General features: G+C 40.5%; 1 protein-coding gene across 5 annotated transcripts; it reads right to left on the bottom strand.

Annotated features, from left to right (window-relative positions):
* Positions 1–571: 571 nt before the first annotated feature.
* ncaldb (neurocalcin delta b) lies at positions 572–27,287 on the bottom strand. 5 transcript variants are annotated; one of them, XM_034298792.2, is made up of 5 exons: positions 26,991–27,287; positions 21,982–22,101; positions 8,007–8,406; positions 4,799–4,904; positions 572–3,186 (listed from the first exon to the last, which is right to left on the bottom strand). In XM_034298792.2, exons 3-5 carry the CDS (start codon positions 8,382–8,384, stop codon positions 3,092–3,094), a joined length of 579 nt encoding a protein of 192 aa, XP_034154683.1. In that variant the 5' UTR covers positions 8,385–8,406; positions 21,982–22,101; positions 26,991–27,287; the 3' UTR covers positions 572–3,091. The 5 variants fall into 5 exon arrangements, with proteins under 5 accessions (XP_034154683.1, XP_034154682.1, XP_034154684.1 ...); XM_034298791.2 differs by having other exon boundaries at positions 8,007–8,409; positions 26,991–27,286; XM_034298793.2 differs by lacking the exon at positions 21,982–22,101 and having other exon boundaries at positions 8,007–8,409; positions 26,991–27,286.
* Positions 27,288–27,833: the final 546 nt, after the last annotated feature.

Raw genomic sequence — 27,833 nt, forward strand, 5'->3', positions numbered from 1 at the left:
CCAGGCAATTTTGTTACAAAAAAGTTTTAATTTACTCAGTGCATGTTAGCACCCTCTGTTGGTCAGAACCCGGTTATAACACCCAAATATGTAATATTACAACTTAATAAAACTCTTAAAAAAAACTATGACTGGTTATAAATTATCTAACTTACCTGTTTATAACATGTGAAGCATCTTCAAATGAAGCAGCCATGTGGGCGTGTCCGGAACAAAGCTTTGAATCTCATTGGTTACGTGATTTTCAGACACCACTACATCACTAGCTACTGCTTAGCTAGCTATGTAGCTGGCAACATTTGCATATGTGTGTTTTTTTAGCATGCTAGCTTAGCCAAAGTTGCTACATCAAACTGTGGTATTGTGTTTTGATCTGATTAACACTAGATTTTTTTTCACTTGCTAAATGTTAACAAACTAATAAACTCGCTAGCATTTCAGTTTGAAATGTCAATAAAATTCAGTAAACTAACTAACTATGGCTTAAACAACGTTAAGCTAGTTATTATCGTTAAAATAAAAGGATTCTACACATTTTAATCAGCAAATGAGCAAAAGAACCAAACATGCAACCAGTAAAATTCAGTTTATAATTCAGTCATAACATTTATAAAATATTGTTGTGCATAAAATAATTTTTTAATATCTTTCTTCACATTGAATGAACTGAGCCTCACAATACAGTGGACATTAAACAACATTTGATACATAATTGTCATCAAATAAACAAAAAAAGGTCAATTGAACAAATCTCGTAGTGTGACAGAAGCGCCACTAATAAGAATGAAAAGAATAAATATTCCCTATGTTTAAATATAAATAGATATTTTTTTCTTTCTAGTACTTTAAAGTCAAAGTTTGCTGTTGGAGTCAATTAGATATTAATAATTCTGCTCATTTAGATGCGTTTGATGCTAAGTGGGCATGTGCTGGTGGTCAGATAAATGATACAATGCAAAATGTAGCTAGCTAATGTAACGCTGTTAGCTATGCTAGTCAGCTAGGTGGTGATAGACGTTTAGGTGAAGATCGTAAGTCAAGAAAACGTTACATCAGCACATGCCTACTGCTAATCCGCATAAATCAGGTGGTGCGTATATTTAAGCATTAAAGATATTTAAACTTACTTCTATTTTTGGAGTTTTGTTTGTCACGTTATTTATTTATTTATTTGATAAATATCTGTACAGACTGTCACCTTCTCATTGTTTGTTGTGTATTCAAGTACAAAATTTTTACATTTTCTGATGTTCTGAGCAAACATGACAAACTGAACGAAAATCTCACATTACGCACTCACGATGGTATTAAAGACGACAAACGAGGTCTGATCGAAAAAAAGGTTTTAAAAAAAAAGGTATTACGTTCTACGATTTATCACAGTGTATCAGAAACGTGATTAGACCTGTTCACACGCTAGGCTAACCTTATTTTAAAACAAGACACAGGTAACGTCGATCATAACGTTGAAAAAAAAAAACGGTTAGCTTAGCACAGGAACTCTGTTTCCCTCGTTACGTCAATTTGGATAAAACTGTCTGCTAAGTGATGATCGTTAAATATAATAAAAGTACAAAGGTCCTGAGAAAGTTGCGCTCAGATTCACGTCCCAGGAAGGGCGGAGCTGTGACGTTTGACTTCGACACAAAGTTCTTTAGTTCAATGTACTGCTTAGTATAAAATATCGTAACTAAAAGCAATACGAGCTAGCCTGCGAGCGAACGTGCCCACTTTACACCACAACACTGCTAAATACGATATCGTTTCTATAGTAACAGCTTGCGGTGAACGGAGATGTTTATTTAACATTTATGGAAGGAGTCTCCAGTGTCAGAGCTTTGTAACTTTAAGTTTTCTGACATCTTCAGGACAGAGGAGTTTCTTGGTAACAAAAAAAAAAAAAAAAAAACAACAACAAGATGCGTTTCTCTTCAAGAGAGAGAAAAAAAGAGAGGCTGATGGAGGAACGACTGTTATGACGTAAGTATCAACTTGTTTGTAACTATAAACAGATAAAAAATTACGACATGTTCTTTAATAAATAAAAAAATTGCAGTCGTGGGCAAACTGCTTTGGTGTAAGAGGAATAAAACACTGAACACTTTGGGATGTGTTGTTATAGGAAAATATGGAGAAACTTCGGAGTAACATAACATAACGTAGCTTCATTACACTTAGTAACATCTGATAAATACTGCTAAAGCGGTAAGGTTAATATTAGCTGGCTAATGTTAGTGGATTTGCTAGCTTAGCTAATGCTGCTCACGCGTTATCGTGGTCGGCTCAACGCTTTGCTCAAAGCATTGTATATCTTCTATATAACGATAACAGCAACACACGTAGAGTTTTTGGATTTTTTTGATCAGACCTCGTCACAGCGATTACGCTTTATGTTCACCGAGCACATGAACAGTAGCACGTTTTTACGTAACACATACACATATTTAATACATTTTCCGTCATATCTGACATCATAACATTTGACATCGTCACATCTGTGTGTCTAATCCGAGGTCCTTTCTGAAGTGACCCTGACGTCTCCGTCTGTAGGGGACGAAACCGGCGGCCATTCGAAACGTTAGCTCATTGGGTCATGGGATAAAGTTTAACGAAAAAAAAAAAAAAAAAAGAGCAACATACGAACTCAGTTAAAAATGACATAGCTAAATGGACTATGTCACTAACTAGTTACAATTTTATTTAGTTTTTTATTTTCAACACTTTCTAGACGTCAGCATTCTGGAACAGACTGTACCATACTTCTTTTCTATATTACACAAAATGTACATTTCACACCTGCACTTCCTGTGTGAAGGTGCTACTTCCTGTCGCAGTGCGTATGCACCGAACAGAGGGATTTACTCGTCACTGAGTCCATGTGTGTGTGTGTGTGTGTGTGTGTGTGTGTGTGTGTGTGTGTGTATGTGCGTGAGGACTGTATGTACATGGTATACGTGCTTCGCTAAGCAGGCAGCTCCAGGTCGTTGTGATTTCCTGCTCACACTGATCCGTGTGTAAATCTGTGTGTAGGTTAAAAGGAGAGCGCTGCAGTGTCGGGTTTCGTGCAGCAGGGGGCGTCGCTCTGCTCATTTTACTGCGCAGCGCTGCTCGGGTCGCACTGCAGGAGCCGCACGATGGACGGGTCGTTCTTCGCTCCTTCAACGAATTCCTCCAGGGACAGTTTACCTGATCCACACACACACACACACACACACACACACACACACGGAGTTCAAAGGTCACATCTGAGCATCAGCTGTATGTTAGAATATGTTAGAGTGGATGTTATTATGATGCTCCTGGAGCATACCATTAAAATGGAACATACTAATGTAAAATAAAGTACGAAAGTACTGAAATACGAACAGTCACAGAGTCTCTCTGGTGGCATTTTTATAATTAGCATCTTTTTAAAATATTTTTTCTTATTATTAGCAAAAGCATTAATGCTGAAGTTCACTATCAATAAAAGAAAATTGGTCTTTTTTTTAAATTTTTTTTTATATTTATTAGCTGCAAGATTGATGTTTTTCTAGTCAGTTTGAGGTGGGCGGAGCTACACTGGGAGGACCGATCATTATTTATATAGAAATGTACATGAGGTCATACCGAGTAACGCTGACTAACTTGTGTGTTTTTTTTTAAAGGAGTGAAAGAAAGAGGAACAAAGTGTTTGAAGTATGATGATATAATTCCATGATATGTAAAGACGAAGTGACGGATGCTCAGATCGCTAATGTTATACATACGTACGCGACACGGAGCCACAGTTTCTGCCACAAGCAACATTTTAATCAAGATTGTCTTACTTCTATGCAAATGAGCCATGATGCTTCAATTCCAAACTGGCTCCAACATTTCCCTCTTATAGCTTTAGTTCCTGCCTGTGTTTAGTTCCCATGAAAATGAAATATAACCTAATAATCATGGTTTCATCTTATCCTGTCATGTACACTATATGACCAAAAGTATGTGGACTATATGACCACTCTTCTGCGAAGTCTTTCCACTAGATGTTGGAGCGTGGCTGTGGGGATTTGTGTTCATTCAGCTACAAGAGCATTAGTGAGGTCAGGAGCTGATGTTGGGTGAGGTCAGGTCTCATTTAATGAGAGGTTGTACACTATAAGGCCAAAAGTATGTGCACCCCTGACCATCACACCCATATGTGTTTCTTCCCCAAGCTGTTGGAAGCACACAATTGTATAGAACGTCTCTGTGTGCTGTAACATTACAATTTCCCTTCACTGGAACTAAGAGACTCAAACCTGTTCCAGCATGACAATGCCCCTGTGCACAAAGCGAGCTCCATGAAGACATGGTGTGTGAAGGTTGGAGTGGAAGAACTCGAGTGTCCTGCACAGAGCCCTGACCTCAACCCCACTGAACACCTTTGGGATGAACTGGAACACCGACTGAACCCCAGACCTCCTCGACATCCCAACATCAGCGCCTGACCTCACTAATGCTCTTGTAGCTGAATGAACACAAATCCCTACAGCCACGCTCCAACATCTAGTGGAAAGACTTCGCAGAAGAGTGGAGCTCATTATAACAGCAAACACAGGGGAATAAATCTGGAATGGGATGTTCAACAAGCACATATGGGTGTGATGGTCATATAGTGTATATAGCCACTACATTTTCTTATCAGAATTTAAAAAATAAATACATAAATAAAAAATCTGGACAGACCACGCCCAAAAGAGAAGAAACTATACAAATCTATGCTAATCAGTGTAGTTTTACGTATAAACCGCAATTTCAAAAAACCAAAGAGAAGTGTGTGTAGGCTCACCATCACGGTTTGTGTCCATCTGACGGAAGATTTTCTCTGTTCGCTTCTCGGGTGTGGATTCGTCCTCCGGCATCTTCATGACCGACGACACCATCTTATAGATGGCCTATATGATGGAGATGATAAAAAAAAAGAGCAATAAAAAAGCAATAAAGAGATAAAATCTACATATAAATTAAATTAATATGTAATATAATACAATCTGTGAAATTAGTATGAGGTTCTAATTGTAAACTGTATATTCTGGAATAAACTGCATCAATATAACAAATGCCATAAAACAAAGTCCAAATGTCGCAGTGTTTGTTTGTCAGGTCAATAATTTGGCTGACAGATGTGAGCGAGGTGTTTCACGAGCTCGGCGTGTTTGCGTTTCGCTCTCGTAAATCCATCGTAAACGTCACGCCACTGTTACGCTTACGTTTTAATAAGCAGACTGAGTGCAAAACCGTGAACCGTTTTTTTTATTCAGTCACTCACGTATTTCTAAAAGCTTTTGAGGAAGGAGAACAAAGAAAAAAAAACAACAACCAATAAACACCATATTATTCTCAAAACACCAAGAAACACCATCTTTTTCCATCAGGCACCAATATTCCTCAAATACCAACATTCTTCATTAAACACCATCAAACACCAAAATTCGCAAACATCACCGAACTCCAACATTTTAATAAAAATACTTTAAACACAAACACTCTCCATTAAACACCACCAAGCAGCAACAATCCTCTTCACATACCAACATTCGCCATTGAACATCAGCTTTCCCCTTCACCATCAAATGCCAAGTTTCACCAGCATTTAAAAAAAATCATCAAACACTAACAAACACCAACAATCATCTTCAAACATATTTATTCTCCATTAAACACCAACACATTCCAACATTCCCTATCAAATACCAGCATTCAGCATTAAACAACAATATACAGTAAAACACCAATATCTACCAACACTGACAATCACACACCAACATTTACATCAACATTCACCAAAATACATCATTAAACACCAACCTATGGTGTTTAAAACACTGTCAACCTAATTGATAGTAAATCTAAGAGGGTATATTGTATTTGTTGGTATTTGATGATGGTTCGATGGTAATTCATGTTAAATACTGGAGGTTGTTTTTGTTGTGAAGGTGAATGTTGGTGTTTGTTAGAGAATATTGGTATTTGATATTGAATTTTGGTGTTTGATGGTCTTTGATAGTGAATGTTGGTATTGGATGGGGGTTTGGTGGTATTTGTTGGCATTTGATGTTAAATATAAATGGGTTTTGTTTTGATGGTTTAGGTGTTTGATGATATTTTTTGGTATTTGATGTTAAATATTTGAGGTTGCTTTTATTCTGATGATAAATGTTGGTGTTTGTTAGAGAATGTTGGTGTTTGATATTGAATTTTGGTGTTTGACGGTGGATGCTAGAGTGCAGTAATGACTGTTAGTCTTTGATAGTGAACGTTGGTAATGCATGGGGGTTTGGGGGTATTTATTTGCATTTGATATTAAATATAAAAGATTTTTGTTTTGATGGTGAAGGTGTTTTGATGATATTTGTTGGTATTTGATGGTAAATATTGGATGTTTTTATTTTGATGATAAATGTTGGTTTGTCCGTATGTAATGATCAATTTTGGCATTTGAAGTTTTTGTTCTGATGGTGAATTGCTGGTGTTTGTTGGCATTTGATGGTGAACTGCTGGTGTTTGGTGTTTGATGGTGAACTGCTGGTGTTTGGTGTTTGATGGTGAATGCTGGTGTTTGTTGGCATTTGATGGTGAATGCTGATGTTTGATGGTGAACTGCTGGTGTTTGTTGGCATTTGATGGTGAATGCTGGTGTTTGATGGTGAATGCTGGTTTTTGATGATGAATGCTGGTGTTTGTTGGTGTTTGATGGTGAATGCTGGTGTTTGATGGTGAATGCTGGTGTTTGTTGGCATTTGATGGTGAATGCTGGTGTTTGTTGGCGTTTGATGGTGAATGCTGGTGTCTGTTGGTGTTTGATGGTGAATGCTGGTGTTTGATGGTGAATTGCTGGTGTTTGATGGTGAATGCTGGTGTTTGATGGTGAATGCTGGTGTTTGGTGTTTGATGGTGAATGCTGGTGTTTGTTGGCATTTGATGGTGCATGCTGGTGTTTGTTTGGTGTTTGATGGTGAATGCTGATGTTTGATGGTGAACTGCTGGTGTTTGTTGGCATTTGATGGTGAATGCTGGTGTTTGATGATGAATGCTGGTGTTTGTTGGCATTTGATGGTGAATGCTGGTGTTTGTTGGTGTTTGATGGTGAATGCTGGTGTTTGTTGGCGTTTGATGGTGAATGCTGGTGTTTGTTGGTGTTTGATGGTGAATTGCTGGTGTTTGATGGTGAACTGCTGGTGTTTGTTGGTGTTTGATGGTGAATGCTGCTGTTTGATGGTGAATTGCTGGTGTTTGGTGTTTGATGGTGAATGCTGGTGTTTGTTTGGTGTTTGATGGTGAATTGCTGGTGTTTGGTGTTTGATGGTGAATGCTGGTGTTTGTTTGGTCATACTGAGTAATTTGTCTTATCATTAAATTAAATAACAATATAAAGCAAAATAACATTTGAGGGATTTGAAGTGTTTATAGGTGTTTGATGCAGAATGTTGGTGTTTTTGGTATGTGAAGGAGGATTTGTTTTTTAAAGGTGATTGCTATCTGATAAGCACTACCTGTTGCTGATGTTTGTTGGTGTTTGTTTGCACAAGCATAAACCCTCTCAATTCTGAATTTCTCGATTTTTTTATGTCATAAGACCGTAGCTCACTTCCTGTTGCTCTGCTCTGATGTAAAATATTTTGCTGAGCCCTTTATGCCGAGTGACAGTGAGCGGGATATAGATGATGAGCAAAAGCTGTTTGTGCTTTCATTCTGGATGCAGAGGATAATTGGTCCATTAGTGTCAAGCTAGCACGCTTTCATCACAATTATTTTCAGAGCTGCTGCTCTGTTCCTTTTTTCCCGCTCTGGGAAGCCAAGCTGAGAGCTGTGGCTCTGACTCATCGATTCTCCTCGTGTTAATTGGCTAAACGCTAAACTCTCTCCCATGCGAAATGAAGCCTTTCTCTCTACCTGCTGGAAAAGAAAAACTCGTCGAGCTCTTTGTTCAGCACGTGATAGCGTCTCCCTGCTCTAATCATGTCTGCGGTTAATAAAAATCACGTTCTCATGCCTACCTGTACGATCTCCAGCATCTCGGCTTTGCTGATGTAGCCGTTGCCGTCCAGGTCGTACATGCTGAAAGCCCACTTGAGTTTCTGGTCGAGCTGTCCACGCGACGTGATGCTCAGCGCGATGATGAACTCTCTGAAGTCTATCGTTCCGTCCCCGTTGGCGTCGAAGGTTCGGAAGACGTGCTCGGCGAACTTGGACGCGTCTCCATAGGGGAAGAAGTTGCCGTATATCTTCTTGAACTCTTCCATGGTGAGAGCGCCGCTGGGACAGTCCCGGAGGAAGCCCTTATACCACTCCTGAATCTCATCCTCGGTGAAATCGGTGCTCTCCACCAGGTCCTGGATCACCTCGGGACGGAGTTTGCTGTTCTGCTTCCCCATTATGACGAGTATTCTGTTTCAGCTGCTGAGAGAGAGAGAGAGAGAGAGAGATCAATATTGGGCAAATTTTTAAAAGCTAATTTAGGAAAAGTCACTTCTATTAATGCTAATAATGTTACAAAAGAAAGAAGAAGACAATAAACACCAATGTCACCATCAAACACCAAAATTCTTCATTAAACACAACCAAATGCCAGTATTCCTCTTCAAACACCATCATTTACCACCAAACACCTAAATTCTCAAACAGCATCAAGCAACAACATTCCCCAAACACTAACATTCTCAAACAGCATCAAACACCAAAACTCTTCATTAAACACCACCAAACACCAACAATGCTAAACATTAAACATCAACAATTTAATCTAATCCATCAAACACCAACAATCTTAATTAAACACCAAAAAATATCACCTTTTATCACTGAACACCAACTTTCCACATCTAACACCAACAAACATTGAAGGCCCCTTTTCAAACACCAACACACACCAATGTTCATCATCAAACACCCTCAATCACCAATCAACAAACACAAACACACACCAACGTTCACCATCTAACACCCTCAAGCACCAATCAACAAACACCAACAAACACCAACGTTCACCATCAAACACCCTCAAACATCAACAAACACCAATGTTCAGTATCAAACTCCCTTAAGCACCAATCAACAAACACCAACAAACACCAAAGTTCAGTATCAAACACCCTCAAGCACCAATCAACAAACACCAACAAACACCAAAGTTCACCATCTAACACCCTCAAGCACCAATCAACAAACACCAACAAACACCAACGTTCACCATCAAACACCCTCAAACACCAACAAACACCAACGTTCACCATCAAACACCCTCAAACACCAACAAACAACAATGTTCACTATCAAGCACCCTCAAACGCCAACAAACACCAACGTTCACCATCAAACACCCTCAAACACCAACAAACACCAATGTTCACTATCAAGCACCCTTAAGCACCAATCAACAAACACCAACACACACCAGTGTTCACCATCAAACACACTCAAGCACCAATCAACAAACACCAACGTGTGGTCCTGCAAATAAAAAAGAGCTCATGATGATGAGGCGTTGATCTGGAACATAAGAATTATTCTTCTGTTCACAAGTGTTCAATACAAAAACACAAACAAAACCAGATGTTAGTGTTTAATCTGTGTGTGTGTGTGTGTGTGTGTCTTTACTGAGCAGTTTCTAGAACATTCATCTGGGCTCACTTCACTCACTGATCACTACAGAGCAAAACAATGTACTGTTGTGGCTTTTAAAGATCAGCCAATGATGTATCAGATATTGCTAGTGTTAATAAACCACGCCCCCTCATTAGCATATAAATAGCGATGATGTTAAGAACTGTTGTGTGAGTAAAAAAGAAAATAAAAAAATTAGAAAAATGAGAAGTAGACATAAAAAAGAGTAAGTGGGAAGAGAAGGAGAACTGAAATAGATTTTATTGAGTGTGTTAAATGTTTTTATTTTTATTTTTAACTCACTCTATAATCAATTTTTATATTCACACAGACTATTATTGTGGTTCTGGGGATTTTTTACATTACAGTATATTACAAAAAACAACAGCTTTAATTTGACAAAATAAAAACAACAGACAATGCAGCTGTTGAAAAATGTCCTAGTTACTGAATTACAGTGTAGGAAGAAGTTTATGTAGGTCTTTACCAAGGCAGTAACCAATAGGTGTGTGTGTGTGTGTGTGTGTGTGTGTGGTGCAGGATGTCTGTGCGAACAACGCCTCACGCACTCTCCCTCCGCTCCACCCTCACCTATCATCAACCGAATTTTCCACTGCTCTCTCTCTCTCTCTCACACACACACACACACACTTACCTACTGCATGTGTGTGTACATACAAGCATCTGCAGCAGCATCATTTCCTGATGCAAATCAACTTCACACACACCGCAACCTATTCCTCTCAGCCTGAACACAAGCTCAGTGTGTGTGTGTGTGTGTGTGTGTGTGTGTGTGTTTGTGTTTGTGTGATACTGAAAGAGAGAGAGAATAAGAGAGAACAATGCATCCAGTAAACAGGAAGTCCTCCATCACTCTCTCTTCCCTTTGTTCTTCACATTTTCTTTTTCTCTTTGTCTATTTTATCACTGTCTTTATTTCTCTCCTCTTTCTGTTTCAGTCTTTCTGTGTCAGTCTCTCCATCTCTCCCCGTCCCATTATTCCTTTCCTTTTCTCCCTCTCAGTCTGAGTGTTCACTGGAGCTCCATTAGTCACATTACATCATCGCCTGAGGAGGAAATGTAAGATATTTCATAGATGATGTGATTTTTACATCATTTCATCTCTCTTTCTTTCAAACGGAGTACATCTAGTGCAGGTTAATGTCCCGAGCACTGATTTAGGAAATGTTCTGAAACTGGAACAGGAATGAAACGGAACAAAATGGAGCTCTTCTGGTGAATCAGCATCATGAAGTTATAAGAATTATCTGCTGTAGCCCGTCCTCGTCAATCGTTCGATGTGTTGTGTGTTCTGAGATGCTTTTCTGCTCACCACGGTTGTACAGAGTGGTTACCGCAGCCTTCCTGTCAGCTCACGCCAGGCTGGCCATTTTCCTGTGACCTGCTCTCATCAACAAGATGTTTCCAACCACAGAACTGCCCTCACTGGAGGCTTTCTGCTTCTCGAGTGTGTCTGAAACTTCCAGGAGATCAGCAGTTTCTGAAATAATCAAACTGGCTCCAACAACCATGCCATGATCACTCACATGTTCTTCCCCATTCTGATATTTTTGACGTGAACATGAGCTGAACATCTTGATCTTGTTTCTTCGTCAGTCTGTGTTTTCTATCCCTGATTTTTTTTCTTTGGGGTTAAAGGTGAGTGCTTGTGTGTAAAGGCGATATTGGAAAACACGTCTCGGACGCTTCTACTCAAGAAAAATCTGGCAACCTCAGAGGTGTGAACTACACGCAGGTGATTTGAATAATCTGAATGTGGAGACCAGAAGATCGACTCAAGCAGCTGCGTAACCTCTGAACACGTGAATATTGGCGTAACGTTTGGACTTACAGCTCTGAAGCAACAACTGTTAACACATGTTTATGTAATTTCCATCTAAAAATCGTGACTTAAAAACTCTTTTTAAAACAACACACCACAAACCTGTGCGAAAATATATAATGTTCTTAATATTTCATTAAAACGTCCATTTCAAGAACAGGTCAGTACAGACCAGAGGCTTCAGCATCATATGATATGTGAGTGTGTGTGTGTGTGTGTGTGTGTGTGCGTGCGTGTGCGCGCGCATCTGTGTGTGTATATTTTGATGCATCCATCAGTTTTATTTCCCTTCTTCTATCCTTTCCTCTAGCGGAGACGTAACATCAGACGCTTTAATTAATGGATTGCTGCATTTGCATAATGTTGCTGCGGCGATGGATTTTTTAAATTAAAGCTGTCACTAATGAAGAGAAAGAGTGAAATGTGTTGACACTTCCTGAATAAATACACCAATTTGCAGTGGATTCCCCACACACACACACACACACACACACACACAGCCAAAGTTCTGACAAAGTGTGTTTTATTGTTTTCTGCCTGAGAAGGTTGAAAGTTTTGACATCTCTGAACTCATCTCTCTTACTGTCTCACTGTCTGTCCTCGACTGTCCAGCCTTATGCAATCAGACTCTCTCTCTCTCTCTCTCTCTCTCTCTCTCTCTCTCTGTCTGTACTCTTTTATCCCTCCTCATGTTCTCTTACACTGATGACATCATCACTGATCCCTCGCTCAGCCTTGTATCCCCAGAAGTTCTCCTTCCTAAAGCCGGGTTCTGATCCACAGACCGAAGGTCACATCTTAAATTAACTCTAAGACTCTTAGCACCTTCATTAGCGCCCTGATGACGTCATGTTTATGTAACGCCGTGGCAACACATCACCTGGACACACGCGTGATGGTGCACCTGTAAACCACGGAGATGGTACAGTCCAAAAGTCAGAGTGCACTAATGCTCACTGTTTCATTCCATCTGTTAAAAAGCAAATCATAATTTCTCTGCAGCTGTCAGTCCCAGTGAAGGAGGTGTGGCCTTTGCATGTGTTAGTTCTAGTGAAGGAGGTGTGGCCTTTGCATGTGTTAGTTCTAGTGAAGGAGGTGTGGCCTTTGCATGTGTTAGTTCTAGTGAAGGAGGTGTGGCCTCTGTGTGTTTGTGTGTGTTCTAGTGAAGGAGGTGTGGCCTTTGCATGTGTCAGTTCTAGTGAAGGAGGCGTGGCCTTTGTGTGTGTCAGTCCCAGTGAAGGAGGCGTGGCCTTTGCATGTGTTAGTTCTAGTGAAGGAGGCGTGGCCTTTGTGTGTATCAGTCCCAGTGAAGGAGGCGTGGCCTTTGTGTGTGTCAGTCCCAGTGAAGGAGGCGTGGCCTCTGTGTTTGAAGGAGGTGTGGCCTCTGTGTTTGTCTGTGTTCTAGTGAAGGAGGCGTGGCCTTTGCATGTGTCAGTTCTAGTGAAGGAGGCATGGCCTTTGTGTGTCAGTCTCAGTGAAGGAGGCGTGGCCTTTGTGTGTCAGTCTCAGTGAAGGAGGCGTGGCCTCTGTGTGTCAGTCTCAGTGAAGGAGGCGTGGCCTCTCAGTCCTCTAAGAATGCTTTTTTTAGTGTTCAGTAGTGAAAAAGATCTACACAGCGTATATTTTGTAAAAAAATGGCTGTATATTGTAGCCTATCGGCTCCTCAGCTGCTGTAAGCGTATCTTCTATACGTTCAGATGTTAAAATTTGCATTATAACATCTCTAAAGTGAGATACACACTCGTAATGAATATGGAGAATGAATATGGAGAATGAATATGGAGAAGGCCCCGTCTCAGAGCTGTATAATAAGTGCTTATGGAGTTCATATACAGGTTTATAAACAGTATTTACATTTCCAGTCTAATCATCCATTAATAATCCGAGCCTAGAGCTCAAAGCTTCAGAACAGACAGCAAGTCGATCCAAATACGATTTCAGCCTGATGGAGAGAGGAGGATAATCCTGTTAGACTCAGCTTGTTACTGAAGTATTTATCTTAAAGTGTATTATGAGAACTAAACTGAGGCCAGTTTCCCAAAAGCATCGTAAAGTGAGCAGGAGAAAGAGAGCTCAGTGTGATGCTCGCTCTTCCAACTAATACGACGCTTTTGGGAAAAAAAACACAGTCGAAAGCATAAAAATAAAACACCCCAGTGGCGCATGCCGCACATGCCACTCATACACTGCCGTCTGTTTTTAGACGTGAGCAGTCGTGCGTAGCTGAACGTGTTCGTGTTTCTGCCGCATAGCTGCTCGTTTTCCCACTAAACGTCCCGCACACGTCTCACCCTGCCACGCTCAGGGATTCACCGGTCGCTGTGGAATAAATCGGCACGTCTTCACTGTCGTCTCGTGAGATTTCACAGTTAGAGACGAGGACACATTCCAGGCTACGTAACCGCTGGAAACATCTGGAATGGAATTGTGATACACTGATGCAATTTGTGATTCAAACAAATACAAAGTAGACTCAAAGTAGACTCTGTCTATCTGTCCATCTATCTGTCCATCTCCCTGTATGTCTGTCTGTCTGTCCATCTGTCTGTCTATCTGTCCATCTGTCTGTCTGCCCACCTGTCTATCTGTCCATCTGTCTGGCTATCTCCCTGTATGTCTGTCTTTCCATCTATCTGTCGGTCCATCTGTCTGTCCACCTGTCTATCTGTCCATCTGACTGTCCGTCTGTCTGTCTGTCTGTCCATCTGTCTGTCTGTCTGTCTGTCCATCTATCTGTCTGTCCCTCTGTCTGTCCATCTGTCTGTCTGTCTATCTGTCCATCTGACCGTCAGTCTGTCCGTCTGTCTGTCCATCTGTCTGTCTGTGCTCATGTACGTTGTTTAAAGCCACCTTTATTAAGTTTATAAAGATTTGACACTTGACTGGAGAATTATGGCTCTTAAAGTTCACTTGCATTTTAATCACCTCGGTTCTTACGTCACATACGTTTCTGACAAATATAGTTTATCAAGTAATTTTTTCTTACTTTCACTGCTCATACACATCACCATTACTGCTTTCAAACTGTAAAAATTTCAATTCTTAAAAATAAATAAATAAATAAATAACCTGAATGTATGAAGAGCGTGTGAGACTTGAACTGAGACTGTCTTTGGATTTTGTATCCATGCAAATTGTCATGGGTTTGATTTGATGATTTAAATATAGCTCAGACTGAATCGGTAGCTGAAGGAAAGAATACTCAGGTGAAGTACAAATCTCCTAAAAGCCTTAAAATTCATTCCTATTTCTTTTTTATTCTCTCTCAATTTTAAAACAAAAAGATCAGAGAGAAAATCATCAACTACATCAACTACTTTCATGCAAAAAAATCCCGAAGATGGCGTAAAAGTAAAAGGATTACGTTACGAAGACCGTAACAAAGAATAAAGTTTGTTATTCTTTCATTTCCCTCGAGTTAGCTCTTTCCCCTGTTCCGGGTCTCGCTGATGTTTGCTGTAGCTTTTGTTCATTAAATGGAGTTTAAATTAAAGATTAAATCTGTGGCCATGTTTTTGTTTAGAGAGATGGAGATACAGCACTGAAATGTGTGACTACGTCATTAATTATTAAAAAAAAAACCCTTTCCATCATATTTTTCACTTCGCTTTTATCGCTAGAACTTTTCCACCTCCACCGAACGTAAAAACATTTTCGTGACATTTAGGTGTTTTTTTTTTTTTTTTCTTCAGGCTTTTCCATTCACATTTCGTCATTCACACGGATGGAAAACACCGTACTGTCCCTCTGCTACTCTTTCAATCTTTCCTTTTTATTTTATGTCTCCTTCTATTTTTGTCTCTCTCTTGTTTTTTCATCACTTTAAGTTTTTTTGTTCTCTCTCTTTGTTCTCCCTCTCGCTCTGCTTTTTTTTCTCCACTTTTCTGTTTTTGTCTTTATTCCACCCACATCTGTATTTCTCTTACATACACATCTGGGCTTCTCTTACTCTTTTTATCCTAGTTCTCTTATCCTGTGCTTGAATCATCTCTACAGTATGTTTCTCTAACATTCTCCTTCCTTTCTTCCTTTCTTCCTTTCTTTCACACCACATTTCTCACACATGTATTTTTTATCCTGTTCGTAAAAAAGGCTAGTTGCTTATTAAATGACGAATTTGTGTCAGATTATCTGCATTAATGTCCTGTTAGCGTTCACGTTTGCTCGAGGCTAGCGGCTCTCTGACAGTCTTGGGATTCGAACTCACAACCTTGTGGTCGCTGGTGCAGAACACTGCTGCTGTTCGTGCTAATAATCACACACTTCATGTTTGATTTCTCAAATCAGGCTTAGATTTGTGTATTAATTGAACAGATAATCATTTCTAATGCTCAGTAACACTGCGTTCACATGCGATCCGTTGATTTTCAACTCTACACAGTGACACAGACCTGACATTTGAATCTTTTTTTTTTCTCAACTCTGTGCAGTGACACTTGGGTCACCATGTTTGTTCAGGGGGACACATGATCCAGGGGTCTTCCTGCTGTCCTGCAGCTTCCCGAGGTGTTTGCATGATATCATACAGTCAACACGTGCTAAGATTCGTCCCTTCGTCTTTGCTCATTACGCAACGCACATGAGCTCTTATTTATATCCTGTAGGCACGGCTTATCCTCACGCTAATCCGAAGGAGCGGATGAAGAGATAGAGAGAGCGAGAGAGAGAGCGAGAGAGAGAGAGAGAGAGAGAGAGAGAGAGAGAGATCCATGTCTGATTTTCTGTTCTCGTGAAATCCTCAATCTTTCTGCTGCACTTTTTCCTCGCTTTCCATATTTGGTCACAGCTTCCTATTCCTGTCAACTCTCTGGTCTTTCTTTCGTACTTATGGACGTACGGATGAAGAAGATTCCGTTTGAGATCGAAAAGCAATCACACCTGGGGGAAAAGGATCAGGAAGGTTTTGTTTTTTAAAGAAAAGCAATGCTGACTTTGCTTCAGAAGTGAATATAATTTCACTTTTATCACTCTGCTGTAGACGTGTCACACTGAAAAGCAATCGCTGTCCAATCACAGCCCTAAGCCATACTCAGGGACGTGGCTGTAATCAGAGAAGGGGAATAAGAAAGCACTGAACGGACTGGATTTGCTGATAAACAGCTTTTCACTCTGATCTGTCCCATGATACATTACGAAACTGAAGGGGCGGAGCATGCAGCAGAACCAACATGGCTACTGACAGCAGTGTAGTGTTCATGTTCGCTTCTGATATCATCTCCAAACCTTAACAAAAAACACAAAGCCTGTTAGCAAATTAGCACGCTAATAACTAATGTCAGGTAGCACTGATGTTTACAAGTCAATACAAAACTTTTCAGTGTTTTTTCCCAACTTTCTGAGAGAAAAAATCAGTCAAGAGCACATGTGAGTTTGTTCTAGATCACTACATAGCACGGCTTGCACAACAACTCATTTTTTTTTTACCAGGAATTTTAAAAAGTGGTCGACTAGTCTTCTTTTCTTTTGTTTCAATCATCTGTTTTATTCGTACGATAAAAAAATGCATCAAAACAGGACACACAATACACTTCCAGCTGCAATCCTACACTCTGAACCACCAAAGTAATAAATCTGCATATCCCGTTACATTATTTAAGGAAGTACGTGTCATTAAAGTGCACTCGTATAGAGGAAATGATTGATTCTGAAACTGAGAATGCAGCATAGTGTGGAAACTCTTTTTAGGAGGATGTGATGTCTACAGCAGTCGGGGAGGTTTTTCCCCCACGTTCAACTCCGACCTCAGTAGCGTCCCAAAACAACTCTGAGATCGGATTCTTTGAGCCGACATTACGGGTGGGTGATATGACAAAAACATCATATCATGATAGTTTGCGATGTACGATATGTATCAGTGTGCCATTTTTTAAAAAGCGACGAAAACTACAGTGTCTATTAAAATATCTTATATCCTAAGTGATAATAACAAATAACAAATTATAATAATTCTAACACATTATAACAATAAATTAAAAAATACATTTTTACAATTTTAAAGGTCCAGGATTAAATTCTAACATCAGATCAGCTGCTTCCAATCTGAGCTCATCGTTGCTATTTAAAAAAAATCTCAGAAACAGATATCACGATAACTGCGATACCTCAGAAAAGTGTAGTGTGACATAATTTATCACGATATTGATATTATACTGTCACACTGCTCAGCCCTGGCCAGCATGTGCTGCTGATCTGACTCTAAACAGTGGGATTGGATAGCGATGCGCAACCCGCGGCTCTGAAGGCGCTCTTTCACACAGCGCGGGTCGCTGTTCACTCTGCCACAGCGCAGCGGTTTATTTCCATTTAATTTAGATTTAAAGACAAAAAATAACCGTGGGAGGAATTCCTTCAGGAGCGGGCAAGAGCTTTCCCAGTCTAGAGTTTTATATAATCGGAAATATGTGCACACTAATAAAGTACATTTCGCTGTTTGTCTTCTTTACGGTCTGCCTCGCTGAATTTCCACCTCCTGACTAGAGGAACCAGCTAGTGAATATATTACTGCACTACTCTATACGACATTTAGTACATAATGAACACTGAGGATTAAGAATGAGCTTAGAAGATGTGATTTGAGACACGACACTTCCCTCCTGTCCTGTTCTTAACCTAATGTACGCCACTGTTCTTTTTCTTTCGTGTCTCATGTTTCAACCTTTTGCCTGTGACTTTGTTTTAATGACGGATTAACCCCCGAGTGTTTTTTCTCCACCTCCGTTTTGACCCGTACCTGCTGTACTCGACAACGATTACAGGATTACTCACGTCTCTACCTCTGACATCAATTCAACTCCAACACAATGTTCTTCTGAGGTTTCCCCTCTTTAACCCTACACACACACACACACACACACACTTTCCCATTAGTACCTGACAAACAAGTGAATGTGGAGAGAAATCATGACAAATTTACCCCGGAGGATTACTCAGTACCACAGCCTGCTACTGGGGTGTAACCGAACAAAATGAGCTGATTGTGATTATTTGAGTTGAGAGTGATTAACGAGCTGTTATTGATTACTCGAGTTGAATGTGATTAATGAGCTGTTTGTGATTATTTGAGTTGAGAGTGATTAACGAGCTGTTATTGATTACTCGAGTTGAATGTGATTAATGAGCTGTTTGTGATTATTTGAGTTGAGAGTGATTAACGAGCTGTTATTGATTACTCGAGTTGAATGTGATTATTGAGCTGTTTGTGATTATTTGAGTTGAGAGTGATTAATGAGCTGTTTGTGATTATTTGAGTTGAGCATGATTAACGAGCTGTTTGTGATTATTTGAGTTGAGTGTGATTAACGAGCTGTTTGTGATTATTTGAGTTGAGTGTGATTAACAAGCTGTTTGTGATTATTTGAGTTGAGAGTGATTAACGAGCTGTTTGTGATTATTTGAGTTGAGTGTGATTAATGAGCTGTTTGTGATTATTTGAGTTGAGTGTGATTAACAAGCTGTTTGTGATTATTTGAGTTGAGAGTGATTAACGAGCTGTTTGTGATTATTTGAGTTGAGTGTGATTAACAAGCTGTTTGTGATTATTTGAGTTGAGTGTGATTAACGAGCTGTTTGTGATTATTTGAGTTGAGTGTGATTAACGAGCTGTTTGTGATTATTTGAGTTGAGTGTGATTAACAAGCTGTTTGTGATTATTTGAGTTGAGAGTGATTAACGAGCTGTTTGTGATTATTTGAGTTGAGTGTGATTAATGAGCTGTTTGTGATTATTTGAGTTGAGTGTGATTAATGAGCTGTTTGTGATTATTTGAGTTGAGTGTGATTAATGAGCTGTTTGTGATTATTTGAGTTGAGTGTGATTAATGAGCTGTTTGTGATTATTTGAGTTGAGTGTGATTAATGAGCTGTTTGTGATTATTTGAGTTGAGTGTGATTAATGAGCTGTTTGTGATTATTTGAGCATGATTAATGAGCTGTTTGTGATTATTTGAGTTGAGAGTGATTAATGAGCTGTTTGTGATTATTTGAGTTGAGTGTGATTAATGAGCTGTTTGTGATTATTTGAGTTGAGCGTGATTAATGAGACTAGCAACACTGATGATATTGCAAAAATACTACAAGTTTTAATACATTCATATATATAGACTCATTTTTTAAATTAAACTCATTTCTTAATAAACAAATCGAATACAATAAATAAAAAGTTGTGGTATCACGTCGGTGATAATAAAGTTTTCCACATTAAATATTGTGGTGTATCGTAAAGCTCATTAGTAACACACATCTAAAATATACACACTGTCCTGTGTGAAGTTTCCTTTCAGGACAAAAATAAAGAAAAAACATATTTCCTTGTTTGAGTCACTGAGTTTCAGCATCATCTATTTTTACACACACACAAACACACACAAACACACACACACACACACACACACACAAAAACAAATCAGACGTCGCTATTTTAGAACCCCAGCTTCTTAAATCCAAAACCTCAGAGCCAAACCATCCATCAGGGGCTAAAATTAGCGCACACTCTGGGGAAAGCGAGCCGCTTGTAACCCTGATGAAACCCCGTCGCTCTCCGAGTGTGTGAGAAACTCCACAGCCGAGTGTGTTCTGTCCTCTCGTTAGTGTGTGTGTGTGTGTGTGTGTGTGAGACAGTGCGATAAACACTATAGCTATAGTTCCAGTGCTAATTAATCAGATATCGCAATATAACATGCAAAGAAATGCGAGAGCCCTCGAGTGTCACAAACCTGCCATATACATGTCAATTTAAATAATAAACATATTGTTAATATTATGGTATAGTGAGTTTTTGTATCATAGGTTCATTGTATAATGAGTTTATCGTACTGTGACTTTATTGTATTATGAGTTTAGCGTACTCTGAGTATATCATATCGTGAGTTAACATATCGTGAGTTTATCACATCGTGAGTTTATCGTTTTGTGAGTTTAGTGTATTGTGATTTTAGTGTATTCCGAGTTCATCGTACAGTGAGTTTATCATAACATAAGTTTATTGTATCATGAGGTTATCATACAGTGAGTTTATTGTATCGTGAGTTTAGTCTATCGAGAGATTATCGTATCGTGAATTAACATATCGTGAGTTTACTGTATTGTGAGTTTATCATATTGTGAGTTTATTGTATTGTGAGTTTATCATATTGTGAGTTTATTGTATTGTGAGTTTATCGTGTTGTGAGTTTATCGTGTTGTTAGTTTACTGTATTGTGAGTTTGTTGTGTTGTGAGTTTATCGTGTTGTGAGTTTGTTGTATTGTGAGTTTATCGTGTTGTGAGTTTATCGTGTTGTGAGTTTGTTGTATTGTGAGTTTATCGTGTTGTGAGTTTGTTGTATTGTGAGTTTATTGTATTGTGAGTTTGTTGTGTTGTGAGTTTGTTGTGTTGTGAGTTTGTTGTGTTGTGAGTTTATTGTATTGTGAGTTTGTTGTGTTGTGAGTTTGTTGTGTTGTGAGTTTATCGTGTTGTGAGTTTGCTGTATTGTGAGTTTATCGTGTTGTGAGTTTGTTGTATTGTGAGTTTATTGTATTGTGAGTTTACTGTATTGTGAGTTTATCGTGTTGTGAGTTTATTGTATTGTGAGTTTACTGTATTGTGAGTTTGTTGTATTGTGAGTTTATTGTTACAGCTGTAATATGTGGTGCAGGATGTGAGGCTTTAATCTTGCACTTGCCTCACACACAGTCATTTACGCAACTCCATGTGTGTTAACTGACATCCTATCTGTCACCTGTCATTCAGGATGTGTGTTCATTTCACACACACACTCATCCACACACACGCCCACACACACACACACTCATCCACACACACCCACACACACTCATCGACCCACACACCCACACACAGTAGTGCTTTAAAATGTAGCTGAGGGAATTTTATCGTTTATCTTTTACTCCCTCTCTTTTATCTCTTATATTCTCTTTCTAGGTTTTTCCCTCTTCCTTTGAATCTCTATTTCTCTCTCTCTCTCTTTCTTTCCTTCTCTATCTCTGTCTTTGAAAAAAAAGGTTAAAAGAACAAGATATTCTCTCTCTCTCTCTCTCTCTCTCTCTCTCGCTGTATATATATTCACAGTGAACTTTGTTTGAAACACCCACATGCTCTTTTCTCAGATTTTACATAATGTAAACAAACTAAATACTGAGATTGTGACTTTATTTATTTATTTTTTGTCCTTCTGTAACAAATTAAGTAATAAAGCACTGACATGACTGATTGTTGTCATCTTTGTTTCATAATTCATTCACTCCTTCCCGATAAAAGCTGCACTTTTTTGCAGTTGTGTTATAAACAAGGAAATCATGCAGCCTTAAACACCACCTCCCACATTCGCTCGCAACCTTCAGAGCGCTCACCTCTCTCTCTCTCTCTCTCTCTCTCTCTCTCTCTCTCTCTATTATCATTCTCTCTCTCTTTTTCTCTTTCACCCCCTTTTAATGGCACAGAGAGGAAGCTGGGCTTGTTTCAGGCCACAGGGTCCGGTTTGTTCCTGACTCTCTTGTGTGTGTGTGTGTGTGTGTGTGTGTGTGTCATATTAAACCTTTTGGTTGTGCCACCATGAAGAGACATATGATGAAACGACTGCACAAGGCTGAGAGACTTCCTGTAAGCCAAGCCGTGTTGATGAGTGATGATCTGTTACAGTGAACTTAACCAGAACCTGTTATACAGAAAATAAACACTAAACATCCGAGTGTATCGTGCAAAACATTCCACAGGAAGAGACTGAACTGTTTGACGTTTACATTGATGTGACATTTAACGTTACACTGCATTAGACAATATTACTGCACAGATATTGACGGAAATAAATAAAATGTGCACAAATGTGAAATATACTGCAATATATAAAATACAGCAGAATTACAGCACACACAAACGCTCCATTCAAAGTAGTTCCCTGAGCAGACGGCACGTTTGACCTCCTGAGATAAAGAAAGTCGTCCTACTAACGTAAGTAAATCACTCCAGGAGGCATTTACAAATGTAAGTGAAGCACTAGAGAAGGCATTTACAAAGGTAAGTGAATCATTTGAACCACTTGAGGAGTCACGTACAAATGTAAATCACTCGAGGTGTCACTTACAAATGTAAGTAAATCAGTCAAGGATCCATTAACAAATGAAAGTGAATCACTCAAGGATTCTTTTACAAAATTAACTGAATCTCTTGAATTGTGGAATTGCTTAAAAATGTAAATTGCTGAAGGTGTGGCTTCGAGATACAAGTGAATCACCAGAAGAGTCATCGACATATTATAAGTGAACCACTCGAGGATTCATTTTTACTGTTCAATTACTGTAAATGAATTACTCAAATTGTTTAAAAATTTGAGTGAATCACTTGAGGAGTCATTTACAAACATAAGGCTATCACGTAAGAGTCGCCTACAAATGCACGTGTATCACTCAAGGGGGGATTTACAGATGTGAGTGAATCACTAGAGCAGTCATAAACGAATGAACCTGAATTTCTTGAGGTGTTGCTTACAAATGTAAGTGCATCACCTAAGGAATCATTTAAAAATGAAAGTGAATCACTTGAGGACTTATTTACAAATGTAAGTAAATTAGGCCAGGAGTCACTTACAAATATAATTGAATCATTTGAGGAGTCTTTAAAGAATGTTTGTGACTGACTTGCGGAGTCGCTTACAAATGTAAGTGAATCACTGGAGGAGTCATTTAAAAATGAAAGTGAATCACTTGAGGAGTCAATTACAAACATGTATAAACCCCTCGAGGAGTCATTAACTAATGTAAAGGGAATTACAGGAGGAGTCTAACAAATGTTCATGACTCAGTTGAGGAATTGCTTACAAATGCACATGAATCACTGCATACTCCACACTGCACACTCCACACTGCACACTCCACACTGCACACTCCACACCGCACACTCCACCCTGCACACTCCACACTGCACACTCCACACTGCACACTCCACACTGCACACTCCACACTGCATACTCCACACTGCACACTCCACCCTGCACACTCCACACCGCACACTCCACACTGTATACTCCACACTGCACACTCCACACTGCACACTCCACCCTGCACACTCCACCCTGCACACTCCACCCTGCACACTCCACCCTGCACACTCCACCCTGCACACTCCACACTGCATACTCCACACTGCACACTCCACACTGTCCACTGTACACTGCATATTCCACACTGTCCACTCCACACAGTCCACTCCACACTGTCCACTCCACACTGCATACTCCACACTGCACACTCCACACTCCACACTGTCCACTCCACACTGTATACTCCACACTGCATACTCCATACTGTCCACTCCACACTGTATACTCCACACTGCACACTCCACACTGCAGTCCACTCCACACTGCAGTCCACTCCACACTGCATACTCCACACTGCATACTCCACACTGCACACTCCACACTGCACACGCCACACTGTATACTCCACACTGTCCACTGTACACTGTATACTCCACACTGTCCACACTGTCCACTCCACACTGTATACTCCACACTGTCCACACTGTCCACTCCACACTGCATACTCCACACTGTCCACTCCACACTGCATACTCCACACTGCATACTCCACACTGCATACTCCACACTGTATACTCCACACTGTATACTCCACACTGCATACTCCACACTGCATACTCCACACTGCATACTCCACACTGTCCACTCCACACTGTCCACTCCACACTGTATACTCCACACTGTCCACTCCACACTGTATACTCCACACTGTATACTCCACACTGCATACTCCACACTGCATACTCCACACAGTCCACTCCACACTGTCCACTCCACACTGCATACTCCACACTGTCCACTCCACACTGTCCACTCCATACTGTCCACTCCATACTGTCCACTCCACACTGTCCACTCCACACTGTCCACTCCATACTGTCCACTCCACACTGCACACTCCACACTCCACACAGTCCACTCCACACTGTATACTCCACACTGTATACTCCACACTGTATACTCCACACTGTATACTCCATACTGTCCACTCCACACTGTCCACTCCATACTGTCCACTCCATACTGTCCACTCCACACTGTCCACTCCACACTGTCCACTCCATACTGTCCACTCCACACTGCACACTCCACACTCCACACAGTCCACTCCACACTGTATACTCCACACTGTATACTCCATACTGTCCACTCCACACTGTATACTCCACACTGTATACTCCATACTGTCCACTCCACACTGTATACTCCACACTGCATACTCCACACAGTCCACTCCACACAGTCCACTCCACACTGTCCACTCCACACTGTATACTCCACACTGCATACTCCACACTGTCCACTCCACACTGTCCACTCCACACTGTCCACTCCACACTGTATACTCCACACTGCATACTCCACACTGCAGTCCACTCCACACTGTATACTCCATACTGTCCACTCCACACTGTATACTCCACACTGCATACTCCACACTGCATACTCCACACTGCAGTCCACTCCACACTGTCCACTCCACACAGTCCACTCCACACTGTATACTCCACACTGTATACTCCACACTGTCCACTCCACACTGTCCACTCCACACTGTCCACTCCACACTGTCCACTCCACACTGTATACTCCACACTGTCCACTCCACACTGCATACTCCACACTGTATACTCCACACTGTATACTCCACACTGTATACTCCACACTGTCCACTCCACACTGTCCACGCCACACTGCATACTCCACACTGTCCACTCCACACTGTATACTCCACACTGTCCACTCCACACTGTATACTCCACACTGTATACTCCACACTGTCCACTCCACACTGTATACTCCACACTGTATACTCCACACTGTATACTCCACACTGTCCACTCCACACTGTCCACTCCACACTGTATACTCCACACTGTCCACTCCACACTGTATACTCCACACTGTATACTCCACACTGTCCACTCCACACTGTCCACTCCACACTGTATACTCCACACTGTCCACTCCACACTGTATACTCCACACTGTATACTCCACACTGTATACTCCACACTGTCCACTCCACACTGTCCACTCCACACTGTCCACGCCACACTGTATACTCCACACTGCAGTCCACTCCACACAGTCCACTCCACACTGTATACTCCACACTGTATACTCCACACTGTCCACTCCACACTGTATACTCCACACTGTATACTCCACACTGTATACTCCACACTGTCCACTCCACACTGTCCACGCCACACTGCACACTCCACACTGTCCACTCCACACTGTATACTCCACACTGTCCACGCCACACTGCATACTCCACACTGTATACTCCACACTGTCCACTCCACACTGCATACTCCACACTGTCCACTCCACACTGTCCACTCCACACTGTATTTTTTATTTTTGAACACAGGCGCAGCTGAATTGTGATCCCTAATCATCTGCTTCATTGTTAAACCTGTAGTGCACTAAATAGGGAGTACAAGCCGTCACTGCAACACCCTCTGTAGTGCACTTAATAAGCGAGTGCACTCCTAAAACCTTTAGCGCACTAAATAGTTTTTACAAGATGTTAATTTAACCCTTGTGTACTGCTGTAAAGTGACTATGGAGCAGAAACAGTGCACTAAACAGGGTGCAAAACCCCTTAATTTAAACCTTCTATATAGTGAGCACAGATCAGACACCAGAACAACTCCCTATTAGTCATCAAGTGCACTAAATAAGGTGCAGATGTCTACTTAGAAGCATAGTCAATGCAATTATATAGTAAATACAGTGCTGAAAGCCAGATGACTACCTAATGATAGTGCATTAAGCTGTTTATTCAGCCCCTGTGTAGTGCACAAATGTTTCCATATTATATTTAGTTTTTTGTCTTGTTTTGTTGTGAGACAGACAGTGTGTGTGTGTGAGAGAGAGACAGACAGTGTGTGTGAGAGACAGACTGACACTGTGTGAGAAAGAGACAGACAGACAGACACTGAGAGAGACAGACAGAGTGTGTGTGAGAGACAGACAGATGGACAGTGTGAGAGACAGACAGACAGACAGTGTGTGAGAGACAGACAGATGGACAGTGTGAGAAACAGACAGATGGACAGTGTGAGAGACAGACAGATGGACAGTGTGAGAGACAGACAGTGTGTTAGAGAGAGATTGTTATTGTTGTTGTTTGCTTTATGTATATATATATATATATATATATATATATATATATATATATATATATATATATATATATATATATTTTTTTTTTTTTTTACTGTTCCTGTTTATGATGTTTGTAATGTTTAAATATGTATATATATATATATGTTTTTTTAATGAATTTTGGTTTAATCTACTTGCACTATTTGCTTTGGCAACAATGTGATTTATAACATTCATGCCAATAAAGCTCTGATGAACTGAACTGAGAGAAAGACAGACAGTGTGTGTGAGAGAGACAGACAGACAGACAGTGTGTGTGAGAGAGACAGTGTGTGTGAGAGAGACAGACAGACAGACAGACAGTGTGTGTGAGAGAGACAGAAACTCACCGCAGGAAATGTAGATGGACAGCTGATGTTTTCTGATCTTTTAGACGTCCATAACCTGGAGACGCGCTGATAGAACACACACACGCGTGTGTGTGTGTGTGTGTGTGTGTGCGTGTGTGTGAGAGAGAGATAGAGAGACACAGAGAGAGAAAGAGACAGAGAAAGAGAAACAGAGAGAAACAGAGAGAGAGAGAGAGAGAGAGACGCAAACAGAAACACACTCTCCACTCCAAACTCCGCAGACTGTCAGTGCGCGCGCTCGGCTCGGCTCTCAGCTCCGAAACCCCGGTGACGTCAAAGCCGCAGGTCACGTGACTTCGCTGAAAAGGCCTATCAGAGCCGCAACGCGGTTGCCCTGGCGACGGCTACTCAGCATGCACGGCGCGTGCCGATCTCTTTCAGCGCGCACTTCCTGTTATCTTTCTTGTTCTGTCAGTTTAAAAAAAATAAATAAAAATCGACAACTTTTAGTTTGGAACATCATCAAAACAGCACCAACACCACTCAATAATGTCATATTAAATACTCAAGACTCTAAATAAACATACATTCAAACTGCAGACGCTTTTTATTCCAAATAAATAAAGTAGTAATAGTAGCAGAAGAGCTAGCATTAGCGTGATTAGCCACTAAACAAAGTTTTCTTTTTTTGTGTTTTTAATGATGGAGGTGTTTTTGAAATCCTGAAACAGGGTGTAAGAGCAGATGTCCTCTCACATTGGAAGCCATGCTTTATTTAAGCAGATTAAAGTCATCAAAGCCTCCTGTCATTAGCCTTAAATCACAAGCACCTGTGTGTGTGAGTGTGTGAGTGTGTGTGTGTGTGAGTGTGTGTGTTCTCCT

This window comes from Pangasianodon hypophthalmus, chromosome 23 (genome assembly GCF_027358585.1).
Source record: "Pangasianodon hypophthalmus isolate fPanHyp1 chromosome 23, fPanHyp1.pri, whole genome shotgun sequence".
In the NCBI taxonomy this organism is placed as follows: domain Eukaryota; kingdom Metazoa; phylum Chordata; class Actinopteri; order Siluriformes; family Pangasiidae; genus Pangasianodon; species Pangasianodon hypophthalmus.